Source organism: Monodelphis domestica, chromosome 1 (genome assembly GCF_027887165.1).
Source record: "Monodelphis domestica isolate mMonDom1 chromosome 1, mMonDom1.pri, whole genome shotgun sequence".
Taxonomy (NCBI): Eukaryota; Metazoa; Chordata; class Mammalia; order Didelphimorphia; family Didelphidae; genus Monodelphis; species Monodelphis domestica.
In genome coordinates, this window is record NC_077227.1 from 395,275,987 (window position 1) to 395,291,599 (window position 15,613).

The 15,613-nt window shown below is 40.1% G+C and overlaps 1 protein-coding gene across 6 annotated transcripts in view; it reads left to right on the forward strand.

The window, feature by feature from the left end:
* The first annotated feature begins 5,912 nt into the window (after nucleotides 1-5,912).
* ACSS2 (acyl-CoA synthetase short chain family member 2) overlaps nucleotides 5,913-15,613 on the forward strand; it is a 31,206-nt gene continuing 21,505 nt past the window's right edge. The window contains exons 1-2 of one of the 6 annotated variants that reach the window (XM_056822026.1): nucleotides 5,913-5,960; nucleotides 9,059-9,254. In XM_056822026.1, coding sequence (XP_056678004.1) covers nucleotides 9,166-9,254 — 89 coding nt within the window. In that variant the 5' untranslated portion in view covers nucleotides 5,913-5,960; nucleotides 9,059-9,165. Of the gene's footprint in view, nucleotides 5,961-6,465; nucleotides 6,840-7,019; nucleotides 7,039-9,058; nucleotides 9,255-15,613 lie in introns of those variants that run through there. The other 5 variants (XM_001381379.4, XM_007474232.3, XM_056822013.1 and 2 more) reach the window with 5 other exon arrangements.

A 15,613-nucleotide genomic window follows, 5' to 3' on the forward strand; every position in this document is an offset into this window, starting at 1 on the left:
TATAAGAAATGATGAATGGGATGATTTCAGAAAATTTTAGAAACACTTGCATGGACTAATGCAAAATGAAGTGTGCAGAATCAGAAAAATATTATAAACGGTAACAGAAATATTTTACAAGGATCAACTGGAAAGGACTAAACTTTTTTCAGCAATGCAAGACCCTCCTTGGGAGGAGACTCATGATGAAGAAGCTATCCACAGATGTAGAAGGAACTGTCAGAGTATGAATGCAGATTGAACTATGTCATTTCTTGCCTTATTTCCTTCATGAGTTTTTTTAATATGTGTAATTTATGTTTTCTTTAAAAACATGAGGAATAGGAAAATTTGTATTGCATGACAACACTGGAATAACTTATATCAGATTGTTTGCCACCTGGGGAGGGGGGAGGGAAGGAAGAGAATCTGGATTACAAAAGATCAGAAAGCAATTGTTAAAAAATCCTATATTGGAAAAAATAATAAAACGAACGATTAATTAAAAAAAACAATATAGATAGAAAACCTAATGTCCTTGGGCCTGTTTCTTGAAATTGGGTAAAAGAGAGGGTGCAGGGGAAATAAAGTCCTTCCCTTCTCACTGGTGCAATTCAGGGCACCTGTGCTGGAGTTGAACTCTGGCTGCAGTAGAGAACAGCTGTGAAAAAGAACACAGCAAAGACAAACCAGACAAATAGCAAATGTTTTAGCCTCCCCAGTTTTAAGGCAACCAAACAAAGGTGACTCACCCAACCTATGTAGTAAAGGAGGAAGCGAGTTCCATGTTAGGCAAACTGAGAATGCAGTCTGATAGAAACTAGATATCTCACGTTATCTATTAAATAAGTATATGGTTTAGACAAAAGGGTGACATCAGAAAAGTATTAGAGGAGCAAGGAAGAGATTATCTATAAGGTTTATGGATAGGGGAAGAGTTCATGACCAAACAAGAAATAGAGGAAATTGAAGAAGGTAAAACAGACAATCATGAGTTTATAAAAAATTTTAAAGTTTTTATACAAACAAAACAAATACAGTTAAAATTAGAAGAGAAATCAGTAAATCTTTGCAGCATGTCTCTCTGATAAAGGTCTCATTTATAAGCTATATGTAGGAAACTAACTCAAATTTATAAGAACAAGAGTCATTCTTCAACTGATAAGTGGTCAAAGGATATGAGGAGGTAGTTTTGAGAGGAAGAAAGACATGAAAAGTTGCTCTAAATTACTAATAATTAGAAAAATGCAAATTAAGACAGTTCTGAAGTTCTACTTCAGACCTATCAGATTGGCAAAGTTGGCAAAAAAGAGGGATATTGGAGGAATTATGAGAAAATAGATATATAATGTCTAGTGCAGCTATGAATAAGACCAACTACTCTGGAAAACAATTTAGAACTATGATCTAGATGTTAATAAACCCTTTGATATAGAGATACCACTACTAAGTCTTTACCTCCAAGGGATTAGAGAAAGAAGACCCGTTCCCCAAAATTAGAGACGGAATCATCAGTTGGAGAATGGCTGAACAAGTTATGGTATAAGAATGTGATAGAATAGTATTGTGCTATAAGAAACATTGAAGGGTAACCGATTCTGAATAACTTGGAAAGATTGTATGAATTGATGTAGAATGAAATAAGCAGAGCCAGGGGAACAAGTTGTACCATGACAATTATACTGTAAAAACAAACAACTTTAAAAGTCTTGGGAATTCTGATCAACACAATGACTAGCCACAATTCCAGAAGATTTATGATGAAATGTTATCTACTTTCTAATAGATAATGGACTCAAAATACAGATTAGGACATCTTTTTCTGGACATAGCTAATGCAGGACATTTTTGCTTGACCATGTACATGTTTGTAACAGGATTCCCCCCCCCCCCCCAGCTTTCTCAATATGGAGGAAGGGAGATGGAAGGAGAGAAGGCAGATTATTTGAAAGAAAAAAAATTATTTTTAAAAATAAAATATAAGCTCTTTATGAGTAGGGATTGTTTTATTTATTGTACTTCTGACCCTAATGCCTAGAAGAAAGTCAAACATATCCCTGGTGTTTAATAAATGCCTGTTGAAGGCAGTTTTCAGGAGAAGAAATAAAAGCTATCCTTAGTCAAATAAAAATGCTCTAAATCATTATAAATTAGAGAAATGCAAATTAAAAAAAAAACACTGAGGTACTGTGTCATACCTATCAGATTGACTAATGTGACAAAAAGGAGAATTACAAATATTAGATGGGAAGTGGTACAATTGGGACACAAATGCACTTTGTTGGTAGTTGTAAACTGATTCATCTATTATGTAATTTGGAACTATGTCCAAAGGGCTATAAAAGTGTGCATGCCCTTTGACCTAGCAATACTACTAATAGGTCTATACCCAAAAGAGATCAAAGAAAAATAAAAAGTACTTATGTGTACATAATTATTTGTGGTAGCTCTTTTTGTGGTGGCAAAGAACTGGAAACTAAAGAGCTGCCCATCATTTGGGGAATGGCTGAACAAGTTGGAATATATTACTGTAATGGAATAGTATTCTGTTATAAGAAATTAAAAGCAGGATGAATTCAGAAAAATCTGGGAAGTCTTACATGAATTGATGCAAAGTAAAGTGAGAAGAACCAGGAGAACATTGTACAGAATAATAGCAATATTTTAATAATGATCAATTGTGAATGACTTAGCTATTCTCATCAATATAATGATTCAAGATAACTCCAAAGGTATTATGATGAAAAATACAATCTACCTCCAGAGAAAGAAGTGATGGAGTCTGATTGCAGATTGAAGTATACGTTTTAAACTTTCTTTACTCTTCTTGGGGGCTTTTTTTTTTTTTGGTCTGCATTTTCTTTTGCAACTTGAATAATATGGAAATGTTTTGCATGATTGTAAATGTAGAATCTATATCAAATTGCTTGCCTTCTCAGGTAGGAGAAGGGGAGAAAGAGAATTTAGAACTCAAATTAAAAAAATATATATTTTTTTGCAGATTACACATAATAGCACATAAATTTTCCAACGTTATATGATCCAAATTGTCTACCTCCTTCCTTCTCTCCCCTGTCCCAGAGCTAGCAAGCAATTCAATTTGTGTTATTTCCAATAGGTAATGTGGGACTCTCCTGAGCCTTTAATGCTTAGAAAAGACACTTGGGCTGGATAGATCAGGGTGTCATTAGCACTGCAATGGCATGGAAATCTGTGAGAACTGATAAAGAGATCTCCAAGTGAGAGAGTATAGAGAAAAATGAGAAGAGGGCCCAAGTCTAAACCTAGTGGTACCACCTATAGCTAGGAATAGCTGTGGATGACTTGGTTGAAGAGGAAGGAGTGAGATCAAGAGAGAACAGAGCCACAAAAATAATAGAGGGCAGAAAGTATTCATTTGGTTAACAATATCAAAGGCAAGAGAAGTCAAGAGGTATAACTGAGAAAAGGCCATAAGAATTAGTAGCTGAGATCATTATTAACTTTGCAAAATGCAGTTTCTGTTGAGTAGTGAGATCAAAAGCCAGACTGCATGCAGAGAGTGAGAAGCAGAGGAGAGGAAATGGATGCAAATGTACTTATTTATTTATTTGTTTATTTATTTATTTATTAAGTGCCTGTCAAGCACAAAACACAGTGGGATACAAAGACAAAAACAAAATGGCTTTTGTCTAAAGATTGCACTCTGCTGGGAGATTTAAAATATACACAAATAAGGAAACATGATATTTTGATGATGGAGAGAGAGCATTGATGATTGAATCATAGGATTATAGTTTTAGAATTTAATCAGTCTATCAATCAGTAAGCATTTAAGTGCTTGTTCTATGTCTGGCACTATAATGGGAGCTAGAGATACAAATACAAAAATATATGACTCTGCTTTCTAAGAAAGCATTTTATAGGGAGAGATAAGCATACATATTACCATATACAAAATAAGCACATATAAAACATGTGTGTGTGTGTGTGTGTGTGTGTGTGTGTGTGTGTGTGTGTGTGGTAAGCACTAGCAGATTGTAAGTTTTGGGAAAGACCTTATTTAGGAGGTGTTGACTGAATGAGCTTTGAAGGAAACTATGAATTCTAAAAGGCAGAGGGAGTGCATTCCAGACATGAAGTTCTGACTATCCAAAGGCATGCATTTAGATAGATGAGCCTTTTGTGTGTAAAAACAAAAAACAAAAAACAACAAAACCACTTTGGTGGGATTCAAGAGTTCCTGGAGGGAAGTAGGAAGAAACCTCAGAGTTCATTTCTATCCCTTTGTTTTATAAATGAAAGCTGAAGCCCAGAAAGGTTGTTACCCATGAATGACAGTAGTAAGATGTGAACCCAGGTCCTTTCATGCCAAAAACGGTGCTCATGAAAAATACAATAAGGGGTAAAGATAAAAGAGAGAGAGAATTTGGAGCAGAGGGAAAAAAAAGGATAAAGGACTGGATTTATAATTTCTTTAGTAGGGAGCTCCTTTTAAGAAAACTCTCTCTACACATACAGTGTATTTAAGACAGTTGCTTAGAACATTGAGAATTCGTTTTGTTCAGGGTCACACAACCAATATATATTAGAAGGAGAAATTGAATCTAGATCTTTCTAGCTTTAAGGCTAGTTCCTTATCCACTCTGCCATGCTGCCTCTCAAACAAGAAAAATTTATGTACCTATATATTATTAACAGTAAGATAATGGTAAGAATAATCTAATCCATATACCAAATCTCCTAATTCCAAGGGCTAATGTTCCTTCCATTACAGCATGAATCTAGTCTCCAAAACCAATTCTGGATACCAGACTAAAAACTTGAACCATAGCTCTGCCATGTAGCTGTTAAATGATTTCCTCACTTAGGATTCAGTCACATATGGTTACTTATGACTCAGGTCACAATTTTTTTTGAAAAAATTTTAAATTAATGAGTAAATCAGGAAAGACTTTGCATAGGTTTCAACTGAACTGATTCTTGAGGGAAGCTAGAAGTGAAAGTGAGGAGGGAGTGAATTCTAGCCTTGAGGGAATGTTTGTGAGATTCCAAGAGATAGAAGATTAAATGTTGATTTTTTCTTTCAATTTTATGTCATTTTCAGTTCCAAATTCTCTTCCTCCCTCCACTCTTCCCATAAGGCAAGAAATACAATACCTATTATAAATATGAAGTCATGCAAAACATATTTCTGCATCGGTCACATCTACCACTACACCACCCCCCCACCCTCCCCAAAAAGAGAAAAAATATGTTTCTATTTGCACTGTGTCCATTAGTTCTCTGTTTGGGAATGGATAGCATTCTTCAGCATTAGTTTTGGGATATTGGTGTGTAAAATAGCTAGTAAGTCAGTTTGACAGGAATACAGTGTGCAAGAAGAGGGCTAGTATGAAATAATGAAATATTTTGGAGCCAGATGATGGAGGGCTTTAAATGACAGATGTTAGAATTAACAGAAAGCAACAAGAAATCACTAAAGGTTTTAGGGCTAGAGAGTGATATAGACCTGTGCCTGAGGAAGATGATTTGGGCATCTGTGTGGAAGACAGGTCAGAGTGGGGCAGCACAGAATGGAGAGTACCCTAGTCTAAGTAAGAGAAGATGAGGTCCTAAACCAGGATACTGGTTGTGTGAATGGAGAGGAGATATATCTGGAGAAAGTGGAAGTAGAATCAACAGGGTTTCTAAACTAAATGGAAATAGAAATAAAGGAATGGGAAGAAGCAATGATGCAAGACAAGGTTGCAAATTGTGGTGATGGGAAAAGATAGTCATGAATTCAAGAATAAAGAAGTTTGGACAGTTAGGTTTAGAATGCCTAAAGGCAAAGATAATGAATTCTGTTTTGAATGTGCCCAATGTGAAATGATGATTTTAGTCTCAGCTAGTAACTCACTGTGTAATCTTAGGCATTTTCCCCCCTTTCTGATTCTCAGATCCTGTTTTGTAAAATGAAGTTGTACTAGTTGGATCTTCCAGCTCTTACAATTGGAGAGGTAGGTTTGAGGAGGTAAGGGCTTGGAGTGGGGGATGGGTTAGGGGTTAGGGTTCAGTCATAGGGTTGAAAAATGTTTGTTCTTGGTGTGGTATCTATTTCCAGAGTGAAGGGGGGGTTAAGAGGTCTCTGTATCTAGGAGGTTTCATTTCCAGAGCCTGGAGAAGGGAGAAGCAATTAGGGGTATTTGTTTCAGGCCCTGGGGGTAGGGGTCTCAATCCTTGGAGCTGGAGGATGGTCAGATTCTAGCCCAGGTCCCCTTTTCCCGCCTTCCTCAGGGTGGGGTGATAGTCACCTCTCACAGCGTTATCACACCACGGGGCGGCGCCCCAAAGGAAGAAACTCACGTTCCACCCATTGGTAATCCCTCTACCTATGGCTCCACCCACATCATCTGATCCCGCCCCTTGCCCTCCTCTTCAGACCTATCTCTTTCCAGCTCTTCCCCATTTGGGCTCCGCCCTAGAATGGGTCTGCCCCGCCCCTCGTCGACATAGCCCCGCCCTCTATGCCATGGCTCCTCCCCTTCCCGTCTTGCCCCGCCCCCATCTGACGGGCGGAGTTGTTTTCGCTGGGCTGGGTGAGGCTGTGGTTGTGCCGGCGAGAGCGAAGCCGGGCAGTGACAGGGATAGACTGGGACTAGGCGAGATGGGGCTGCCTGAGGAACGGAGTGGCTCCGGCAGTGGGAGCGGGAGTGGGAGCGGGGAGCGGGCACGGAGCTGGTCCCCGCCACCTGAGCTCAGCCGCGCGGCGCACGTCCCCTCCATGGCGCGCTACCGGGAGCTGCACGGGCGCTCGGTGCTCGAGCCTCGGGGTGAGTGCGCCCGTCTGCGCCTGCGCTTCGCGCCCCAGAGGGCAGTGAGGAGGTGGTTCAAGGGAGGTGCTGAGAACGGGACGGGGATGGGGGTGGGGGTGTGAGGGTTGTGTTGAGGGGAGAATGGAGGGTGGAGGGTTCTGTGTAAGAGAGTAGAGTGCCAGGGGAGCTTGGTGGAGGGGAAGGAGATGTTTATTTGGGCTCTGTACAAAACTAGGATTCAGTGCGAGGAGTGAATGAACAGGAGATTCAGGGGAAATTGGTGGTAAGGAAAGGATGGGTAACTCGGGAGACCCCAGAATAGGTTATAGAGGAAGTTTGATTTGGAAAATGAATGAGGGGGAATTCTGCCAAGGTTGGATGTCATGGGGATAAAACTTAAAAGAGGAAGAAAAATGAGAGACGGAAGAGCAGGGATGGAGGGTTGTGCTTCACCTAGGTTTGAGGGTGCTTCTCCCTCTTAGCTCTTTTCCTCCTCACTTTAGGCATCCTCATCTTCCTAATGCCGCAGTTTTTTCAAATTGCCTTGTTTACTTATCTATATGCATGGTATGTTACCCCAGTAAAAGTAAGCCGCTTGAGGGCAGGGACTTTTTTTTTTGTCTATGTGTGTCTTGTTCCTTGAACAGTACCTGTAAGTACTAGACTATACCTGTATAATGAATTGAATTAGGCAGGAAACCTGAGTTCTAATCTTTATGACCCCAGGGAAAGTCATTTCTCTGAGCTTTATTTTCCTTATTTATAAAATAAATTGAGCTAATTGATCTCTCAAGTTTTCTCCCAGTTCTGTGGTCTGCCTCTCTCTTTGTCCATTTGTTATCTTCCCTGCTTCAAATCTTTCATTTCCAGCTTCTTTTTGGGGAGTTTCTAACTCCATAATACTCCAAGTATCTTAAGGTTAACTTTGTCAAAAACTAAACTCATCTTCCCCCCCCCCACACCCAACTTGTTCCTCCTGACTGACTTCCCTGTGTCTATTCCTGACACTGCCATCTCCCCAAGTCAGACTTGAAACTTTCATCATTGAAAGTCATCTTTGACTGTTCCCTCTCTCACTGATGCATACATATCCTGTCAGTCACCCAGTCCTGTTGATTATTTCTTTTAACATGTGTTTCAAATCTTCCCTGCCTTTCTGTTACTACTGCCAAACCCTGATTCAGATTCCTGTTGCCTCTCCACTGGACTATTGCACCTAACTACTGCTTCCAGTTTCCACCCTCTGTTCTTTTTGCCATTTTCCTTATATACAGCTATGATGAAAACACTTTACTGTTAAAAAATGTTCAATGTCTGCTAAGCTCAACCTGGCATTCAAGACCCTCCAAAAACCAGTTTTGTTCCACATACTGTGTTGTGTTTATTCCCGTCTCTATGCCTTTGAACATGCCAAATCTGCAGTGACTGGTGTTGCTTCCCTCCCCTTTATGAACCTATTCCCAATTCCCTTTACCTTTCTGAATCTTAACCATCTTTTATTTACTTGTTCAAACCCAGCCTTTTTCAGGAAGCCTCCTTTGACTTCTAAAGTTCACACTGATAATGATAATAATCAATAGTGCCCATTCAGTGTTTTATGATTTACAAGTTGATTTATAGATGTGATCTCATTGGAACCTCACAACAGTCCTGTGAAGTAGATAACCCATGTGCTAATCCAGTTTTATAGATGTGGAAACTGAATCAGAGAGGAGAGATGGCTTACCCAAGGTCCCTCAGCTAATAAGAGCTGCCTTAGGGACCAAGTTTCCCATTATTCTTTAACATCTCCCTGATTTCCCCCTTTCTCAATTTCTACAGCATTTACAATCTGTACCCTACATTCTAGCACTTAATGATATTCTATCTTAACAAAAGCAGCATGAGTTCAGAGAAGAGAGAGCTCCATGGGGCCCCAGAGAAAGCTGGATTTGAGCTAACCCTTGAATAGTAAAGAGACAATGTGTTACTGTGAATAGAAAACTGACTTTGGAACCAAGAACACCTGGGTTCAAATTCTGTTTCAGATACAAACTGGCTGTGTAATCCTGGGCAGGAGAGAGTGTTGTGGAAAGGGAGCAGTGGGAGCTATGAGGTGAAATTAGAGTCTAGTGTGCACAAGGAATAGGGAAGAACCCAGTGCCAGTTATAGTTGGTTAAACTTGGGGAGATAGGACTAGAGAGGTAGATGGGGGGTCAGTCTGGAAGAGAGAGGTTTGGACTTGATCTCTAGGCAATTGAAAGTGATCAAAGAATGAGTTTTTGGAAGCGGGATGATAATTGGGCTTTCCTTTTCTATACAGAGTTTTGGGGAGATATTGCCAAGGAATTTTACTGGAAGACTCCATGTTCTGGCCCCTTCCTCCAGTATAATTTTGATGTCACTAAGGGGAAGATCTTCATTGAATGGATGAAGGGAGCAACCACCAACATCTGCTACAACCTGCTAGACCGAAATGTTAATGAGAAGAAACTTGGAGACCGAGTGGCCTTTTACTGGTAAAAACATCCAGTTCCCAGTCCCAGGGAACAGCATCCTTGGCAACATAAACCAGAGTAAAGGCTAGAGGTGGTTGAAAGGGGAAAGCTCTGGCTTCTCTCTTATTCCTGCATGGGGATTAGGCTGTCTCTCTTGGACTAAGGCTGTTTCTCTTCTTCCCTTCTGCAGTCTGCTCTCATCTTTCCTATAGAGTCCCTAGCCCCAGTGCCCCTTCTCATGTACTTGAACCTAGGTAGGACCTTGATTTTACTGTATTCTGGGTTTTTTTCCAGGCTTTCTCAAAAGGCACCCTAGGAGAGGGCTGAAGGTTAGGGCTAGTTGAAGACCTGTTTTGTGATTAACTTGGACTTTGTGAGTAGCAGCCTTGGTTGCCTTAGACTTCTGTAGTATAATGTGCTAAAAAGAGCCCTGGCAAGGCAGTCAAAAACTGGATTTTAGTGACTTTAGGCTATTCTCTTAAACTTTTTGGACCTGAGTTTCCTTATTTTTAAAACAAGGATAATATCTTCTATGCCTCCTCCAAGGCTGTGATCCTTATGAGAATCACAAGAGGTATAATGATGAAAAGAAGGCTGGATTTGGAATCAGAGGACCTCATTTCAAATCCTGACTCTGCTACTCATAGTCTCTGTGTCTGTGGGCAAATCACTTAACTTCTCTGGGCCTCAATTTCTCATCTATAAAATAAAATAGATGATCTTTAAGGTTGTTTCCAGCTCTAATCTAAGACTATAGTCCTGTAAAATGAGATTGTATCTATAAAAATACTTCAAAAAGTTTTTAGTGGGGGCAGCTGGGTAGCTCAGTGGATTGAGAGCCAGGCCTAGAGATGGGAGGTCTTAGGTTCAAATCTGGCCTCAAACACTTCTCAGCTCTGTGACCCTGGGCAAGTCACTTAACCCCCATTGCCTAGCCCTTACCATTCTTCTGCCTTGGAACCAATATACAGTATTGATTCCAAGATGGAAGGTAAGGGTTTAAAAAAAAAGTTAGTGCTATACAAGTGCGATGGATTATTTTGCATATTTTATGTTTATTATTCCAGTCTTGTCTCCAGCACCATTCAGCTAGTTTCTCTTAGTCACTGCTTAGCTTCCAGCTTGGACTCCTTTCCTTTGGGCTCAGGCTACCTCCTGAGCCCTGAGCATTTCTGAGACATCAAAGACAATTAAAGGCCATCCATGAATTAATATTTAACAGCCAAGACTCAAGAATCTCTTTTTTGGCACTGTTGTTGGGTACTTCATGATGCTATATAAACATTAGCCACTTTTATTATTATTCTACTAGAACCCTGAAATCTTGGGTCTACCCCTGAAACCCTGTGCCCACCCCCCAGATTGGAAGAGCAAAGGTTATGTATTTAGAAGGCAGGAAGGCAGTTGGGAAGAGATCAAACATCACTTACTCAAGTCAGTAACCTACTCTTCCTCTCACATACTATGTTCAATTCCTATAGCATTGTGGAGAGAGAGGAAGAATACCTGGTTCTTACTCCTGAGCATCTCACAGTGTATTTGGGGAAATGAAACTGACACAGCAAACAAATTTGAGAGAACAATTAAATGCCATTTATGAGAAGTAAGGTGATCAGGGAAGGCTTCATAGTGGGAAAAGGGTTTGTTCTGGTCCTTGAAGAATAGGTAGAATTTGGATGGTTGTAAAGAAGGTGTTTTCCAGACAAGAAAATCTGTGTGAGTTCAGATTCAGAGGCCATGATGACTATAGAATATGTATGGATTATGTGAAGGAGAACAGTTGAGGGTTATGCTGAAAAGGTAGGTCAGCCAGATGGTAAAAGCCTTGAATGCTAATCTAAGAAATCTGGAAATTATCTATGAGCCACCGAAGGATTTGGGGGCAAAGGAATGACATAGCCAGACTCATTCATTAGGAATATTAATCTGGCACCCTGTACGGGATAGATTAGTGAAGGAAGAGAGAATAGTTAGATTCTAATAATACACTGTGAAATGGGTGATGAACATCTAGGCTTGGAGTAGTAAGGATGGAGAAGTGGAAATAGATTTGTGAGATTTTACAAAATGGACTTTATGGGGTCTTGTAAGAATTTGTATCTAGAACTTAGTTTTAGAAAGTTCTTTGGTCCCAGAACCTCATTTATCCCCACACACTAGAACAGTATCTTTAACCAGTAACTGTTCCAGGCTATTGAGCTTCAGAAATAGGACAGTATGTGTGTGTTTGTTGGATATGGAAAGGAAGAGGAAACAGTGGGGAAATTTGGGGTCAGTATAGGGGAGTTTGAAGATGAGTCATTATTAGAGGAATAGGACTGGGTTTTGAGAGAGACTGGATAAAGGACCATCATTGATCCTTTAGTGATTTCTGCATTACTATCTCTGCTTGGCCTTAAGGTGTCTTCGGGAAGCCCCTAGCCTAAACTCCTAGTTGCCATTTCTTGTGGGCCACTCCTTTGTCCTTGTTCCCAGTGGTCTGCTGCTGTTCTTAGTTTTCAGCCATTTCCATTAGTCATAGAATCTGGTATTCCAGCAGGAGTGTGACTGGGCTGAGCCTATTGAAAAGTCTCCCTCCTTCCCTGGTTGGACAAGTCCAGCTGAAATCACTTTTCTCCTTTTTGCCAGTTCCTGGACCTATTTCAAATCCTCCTTTTGAAACTGGAGATGCTGAGGAACTGATGACCTTGTGGGTAACTTTGAAGGTTTTGCTTCTTGCTTGCCCTAACCTTAATCACTAGAGGACTGAATTCCTCCAGATGGGTCTCAGAATCTAAAGTTTTAAGACTCTAGGTAGGGTAGAGTGGGGTGGTGGTACAGAAACCCATGGAGAAGGAAGCAAGTTTTGGTCATGATAGGAAAGTCAGATTCTAGGGACTTTTGCATATTTGGGCTCTGTCTCAGTCCATGTAAGTCCCTGTGTGTATTTGGATTGCGAAGAATGTGGATGTGCTCTTTTGCCTCTGTTCTAAGGCTGTTTATGTAGAAGAGCAGAGACAGTGTGTCTTTGTCTTGACCTAGTGGCCAAGTCACTACTTGCTAAAGAATCATTGACCCTAAGGTCACAGGACTTTGACTCAGACATGCTTCTCTTGTGCCCCCTCTCCTAAGTGCCACTGTCTTCTCAGATATCCTGGCTTTATCATTTTTCTGCTTTTGTTACTAATGGTTGGGGTCCCAGAAAAGGAAAGGGTTTTCCACTTTGAGCATCATTCTTCTTTTTCCTGGTCTTATTTCTAATGGGTTTACCCTTGTCACCATTGTTTAGCCTGATTGCCTTTTTGTAGGTGGTGACTTTCTCCCTCTATGGTGGATCCCTGATGTTTTTAGAACCTACCCTAGAGGAGGCAAGACTGAGTGGGATGGGTATATTGTAGGTAGTTATGTCCACATCCTGCAGCCATGCTAAGAAGATTTCTCTTCTGAGTCATCAATTCTGTAACATTTGAGAATGATTAGGGTGAATTCTGACAAGCCCCTTTGCCTCTTTAGATCACATTTTCTTTGCTTTACAATGAAGGAGTTGGATGAAGTCCTTTCTAGCTCTGACATCCAACGGTTCCATGACTCTGTCTCTGTAGGAGGAAGGAAGTGGTTTTCAGGAGTTCTTTTGCAACCTTTGGGGAGATGTGTAAAAGAGAAGACTCACATCTTCTTTTCCTGTCTCCCTTTGTACCAGGATGGACCCAAGTAGGTATTGCAGTTAATAGAAAATAAAGAGAAAGAGAAATAATAGGCTCCACCATGTGGTAGTACCCCAGGGGTCACTTCAGGCCCCAGAGTTTGAACCTTAGCTCAAGAGGCTCAGTAATTTGTTCTTATCCATCCTCTCAAAGATGACCAGGCTACAGTAACTTGCTTCCCATTAATCACACAAACCAAAGATTGATTAACCAGATGCCAGTGTATTAATTTACAGTAGGAATATTCTTGGCCCCTTTAGTGGGTAGGTCTGTCTGTTTAGGAAACCCAATTTGTCAGAAAGGTTTTTTGGTAAGCATAGAATCAGAGTAGAAAGGAAAACTTCGTTGTTAACAGATATTTCTCTAGAGCAAGAATAATTTGGTAAACTTTCTTTCTCTAGCTATAAGGCCATTTCTAACTAAAGTTGTGTGTGTCACTGGGAACTGGAGTGACTTCTTTCTAGGGCAGTGTAGATACTTTCTTTCTCTTGGCACCATACAGACTAATTTCTTCTGCCATTTCAAACTTAGGTTATGATGGACAGATTATAATTAATTAGGTGAAAGCTTCTTGGCTGAAGTGAGTAGACATTTATCTCAACAACAATCCATTTACAAATCATCTCCTTACTGACTTTTCAATCCATTTTATATTCTTCCTAGGGCCCATTTCATTGGATGTTATTTTCTGATTTGGCCCCTCAATTCCTAGGGTAGCACCTACCTGCAGGCTTCTGTGATATGACTGAATAGTCATTCGGGAAACATATTGGGTTGTATATTTGTAGGGATACCAGGGGAAAATGTCCCATTCTCCCCACTGGGGTTGGATTTCCCCAGACAGCCTCCCCCCCACCTTAAACTCCCACCAAGGTGGGGTTGCAGAATTCTAGCCTTGGAGGTGGAGCTACATCCTATCCTTTTCCCTCGTATGGTTTGGGAGAGATTGAGTACATGCCCCTCCATAAGGTACAGGTAAATTGCCCTAGTACCTATCTACTAGAGGCCTCTATGTTAGTGCTGAAACCAGACCTTAGAGGTTATCTAATTCAACCTCTACCCAATGCATAAGTCCTCTCTACAATGTTAATAATAAACGAAGTTTAAATAGCGCTTAAAAGTTTGTGAAGTGCTTTCCTTAGAGTCTTATTTGAACCTCACAACAACCTTGGAACTAGGTACTAACCTAGGTGTTAACCCCATTTAAAGCCCCATAGAAACTAGCTATTCGGTATCAGAATGAGATTGAAGTTGTTGTCTTCCTGACTTTATAGTTAGCCTTCCAACCACTAGTGACTGCCCAGCTTGTCCAGTCTCTGTTCAGAGACTTCCAATGATGGGGAAGACAGACTGTATTATCGGGGGAAGGCTTTATTTGTTGGAAAATCATTTTTTATGTGAAGCTGACATCTTCCTCTTTGTAACAGCCCCAGAATTAGTGCTTAATTCTGACTTCTGCAGAATATGACTCTCCCCTTCCTACTTTGACAATCCATCAGTTATTTTTCTTTCTTTTTTTATTCAAAGATAATTTATTTTTCTGATTAAATATAATAACAGTTTTCAGCATGTTTTCCAACATTATAAGATCCAAATTGTCTGACCCCTCCCTTCTTTCCCCCATCCTGGAGACAGTTAGCAATTTGATCTGGGTTATACAGGTCATTATCATGCAAAACACATTTCCATATCCATCATTCTCACATAAAATCAAAACCCCAAATAAAATAATGTGAAAGACAGTATACTTTGATCTGCTTTTGACTCCATCAATTCTTTCTGTGGCAGTGGATAGTACTCTTTGGCATTAGTTCTTTAAATTGTCTCAGATCTTTATTGCTGAGAGTAGCTGAGTCTTTCCCACTTGATCATTATATAATATTGTTGTTCCTTTGCACAATGTTCTCCAGGTTCTGCTTATTTTATTCTGCATCAGTTCATGTAAGTCTTAACAACTTTTTCTGAAATCATCCTGCTTATCATTTCTTAGAGTAGCATTCCATCACCAGCATATACCATAATTTGTTCAGCCATTCCCCAATTGATGGTCATCCCTTCAATTTCCAATTCTTTGCAACCACAAAAAGAGCCACTCTAGGTATGTTTATACAAATAAGTCTTGCCGCCTTTTTATGATCTCTTTGATATATAGATTCAGTAGTATTATTACAGTATCAAAAGAGTATGCACAGCTTTATACCTCTTTGGGTATAATACCAAATTGTCCTCCAGAATGGTTCAATCATTTCACAACTCCATCAGCAATACATTAGGGTCCCAATTTTGCCATATCCCCTTCAACACTTATCACTTTCCTTTACATATTGGCCAGCCTTTCAGTTATTTTTTCATTCATTCATTCAATATGATTTATTAAATATTGTGTGCAAAGCATTGTGCTAGGCCATGGGTAATTCAAAAAGGCAAAAATGAAGTGGTCTCTGCCCTTGAGGAGTTTATCATTTGCTTGGTTGCTACAGTATATTCACAGTGAAGTAAACACATTATTTACAATGTAATGGCTCAGGTGACTCCACACATTAGAGGTGGCACTTGAGCTGGGTACTTGAGATGTGTGAAATGTGGGAAAGGTTCTGGATTTGGTTGTTAAAAGCCTGGGGTTCCATGGAGTAGTTCTGCCACTGTTTTACTATGACCATGGATAAGTTATTTAAGCTCTATTTCCTCCATAGAATG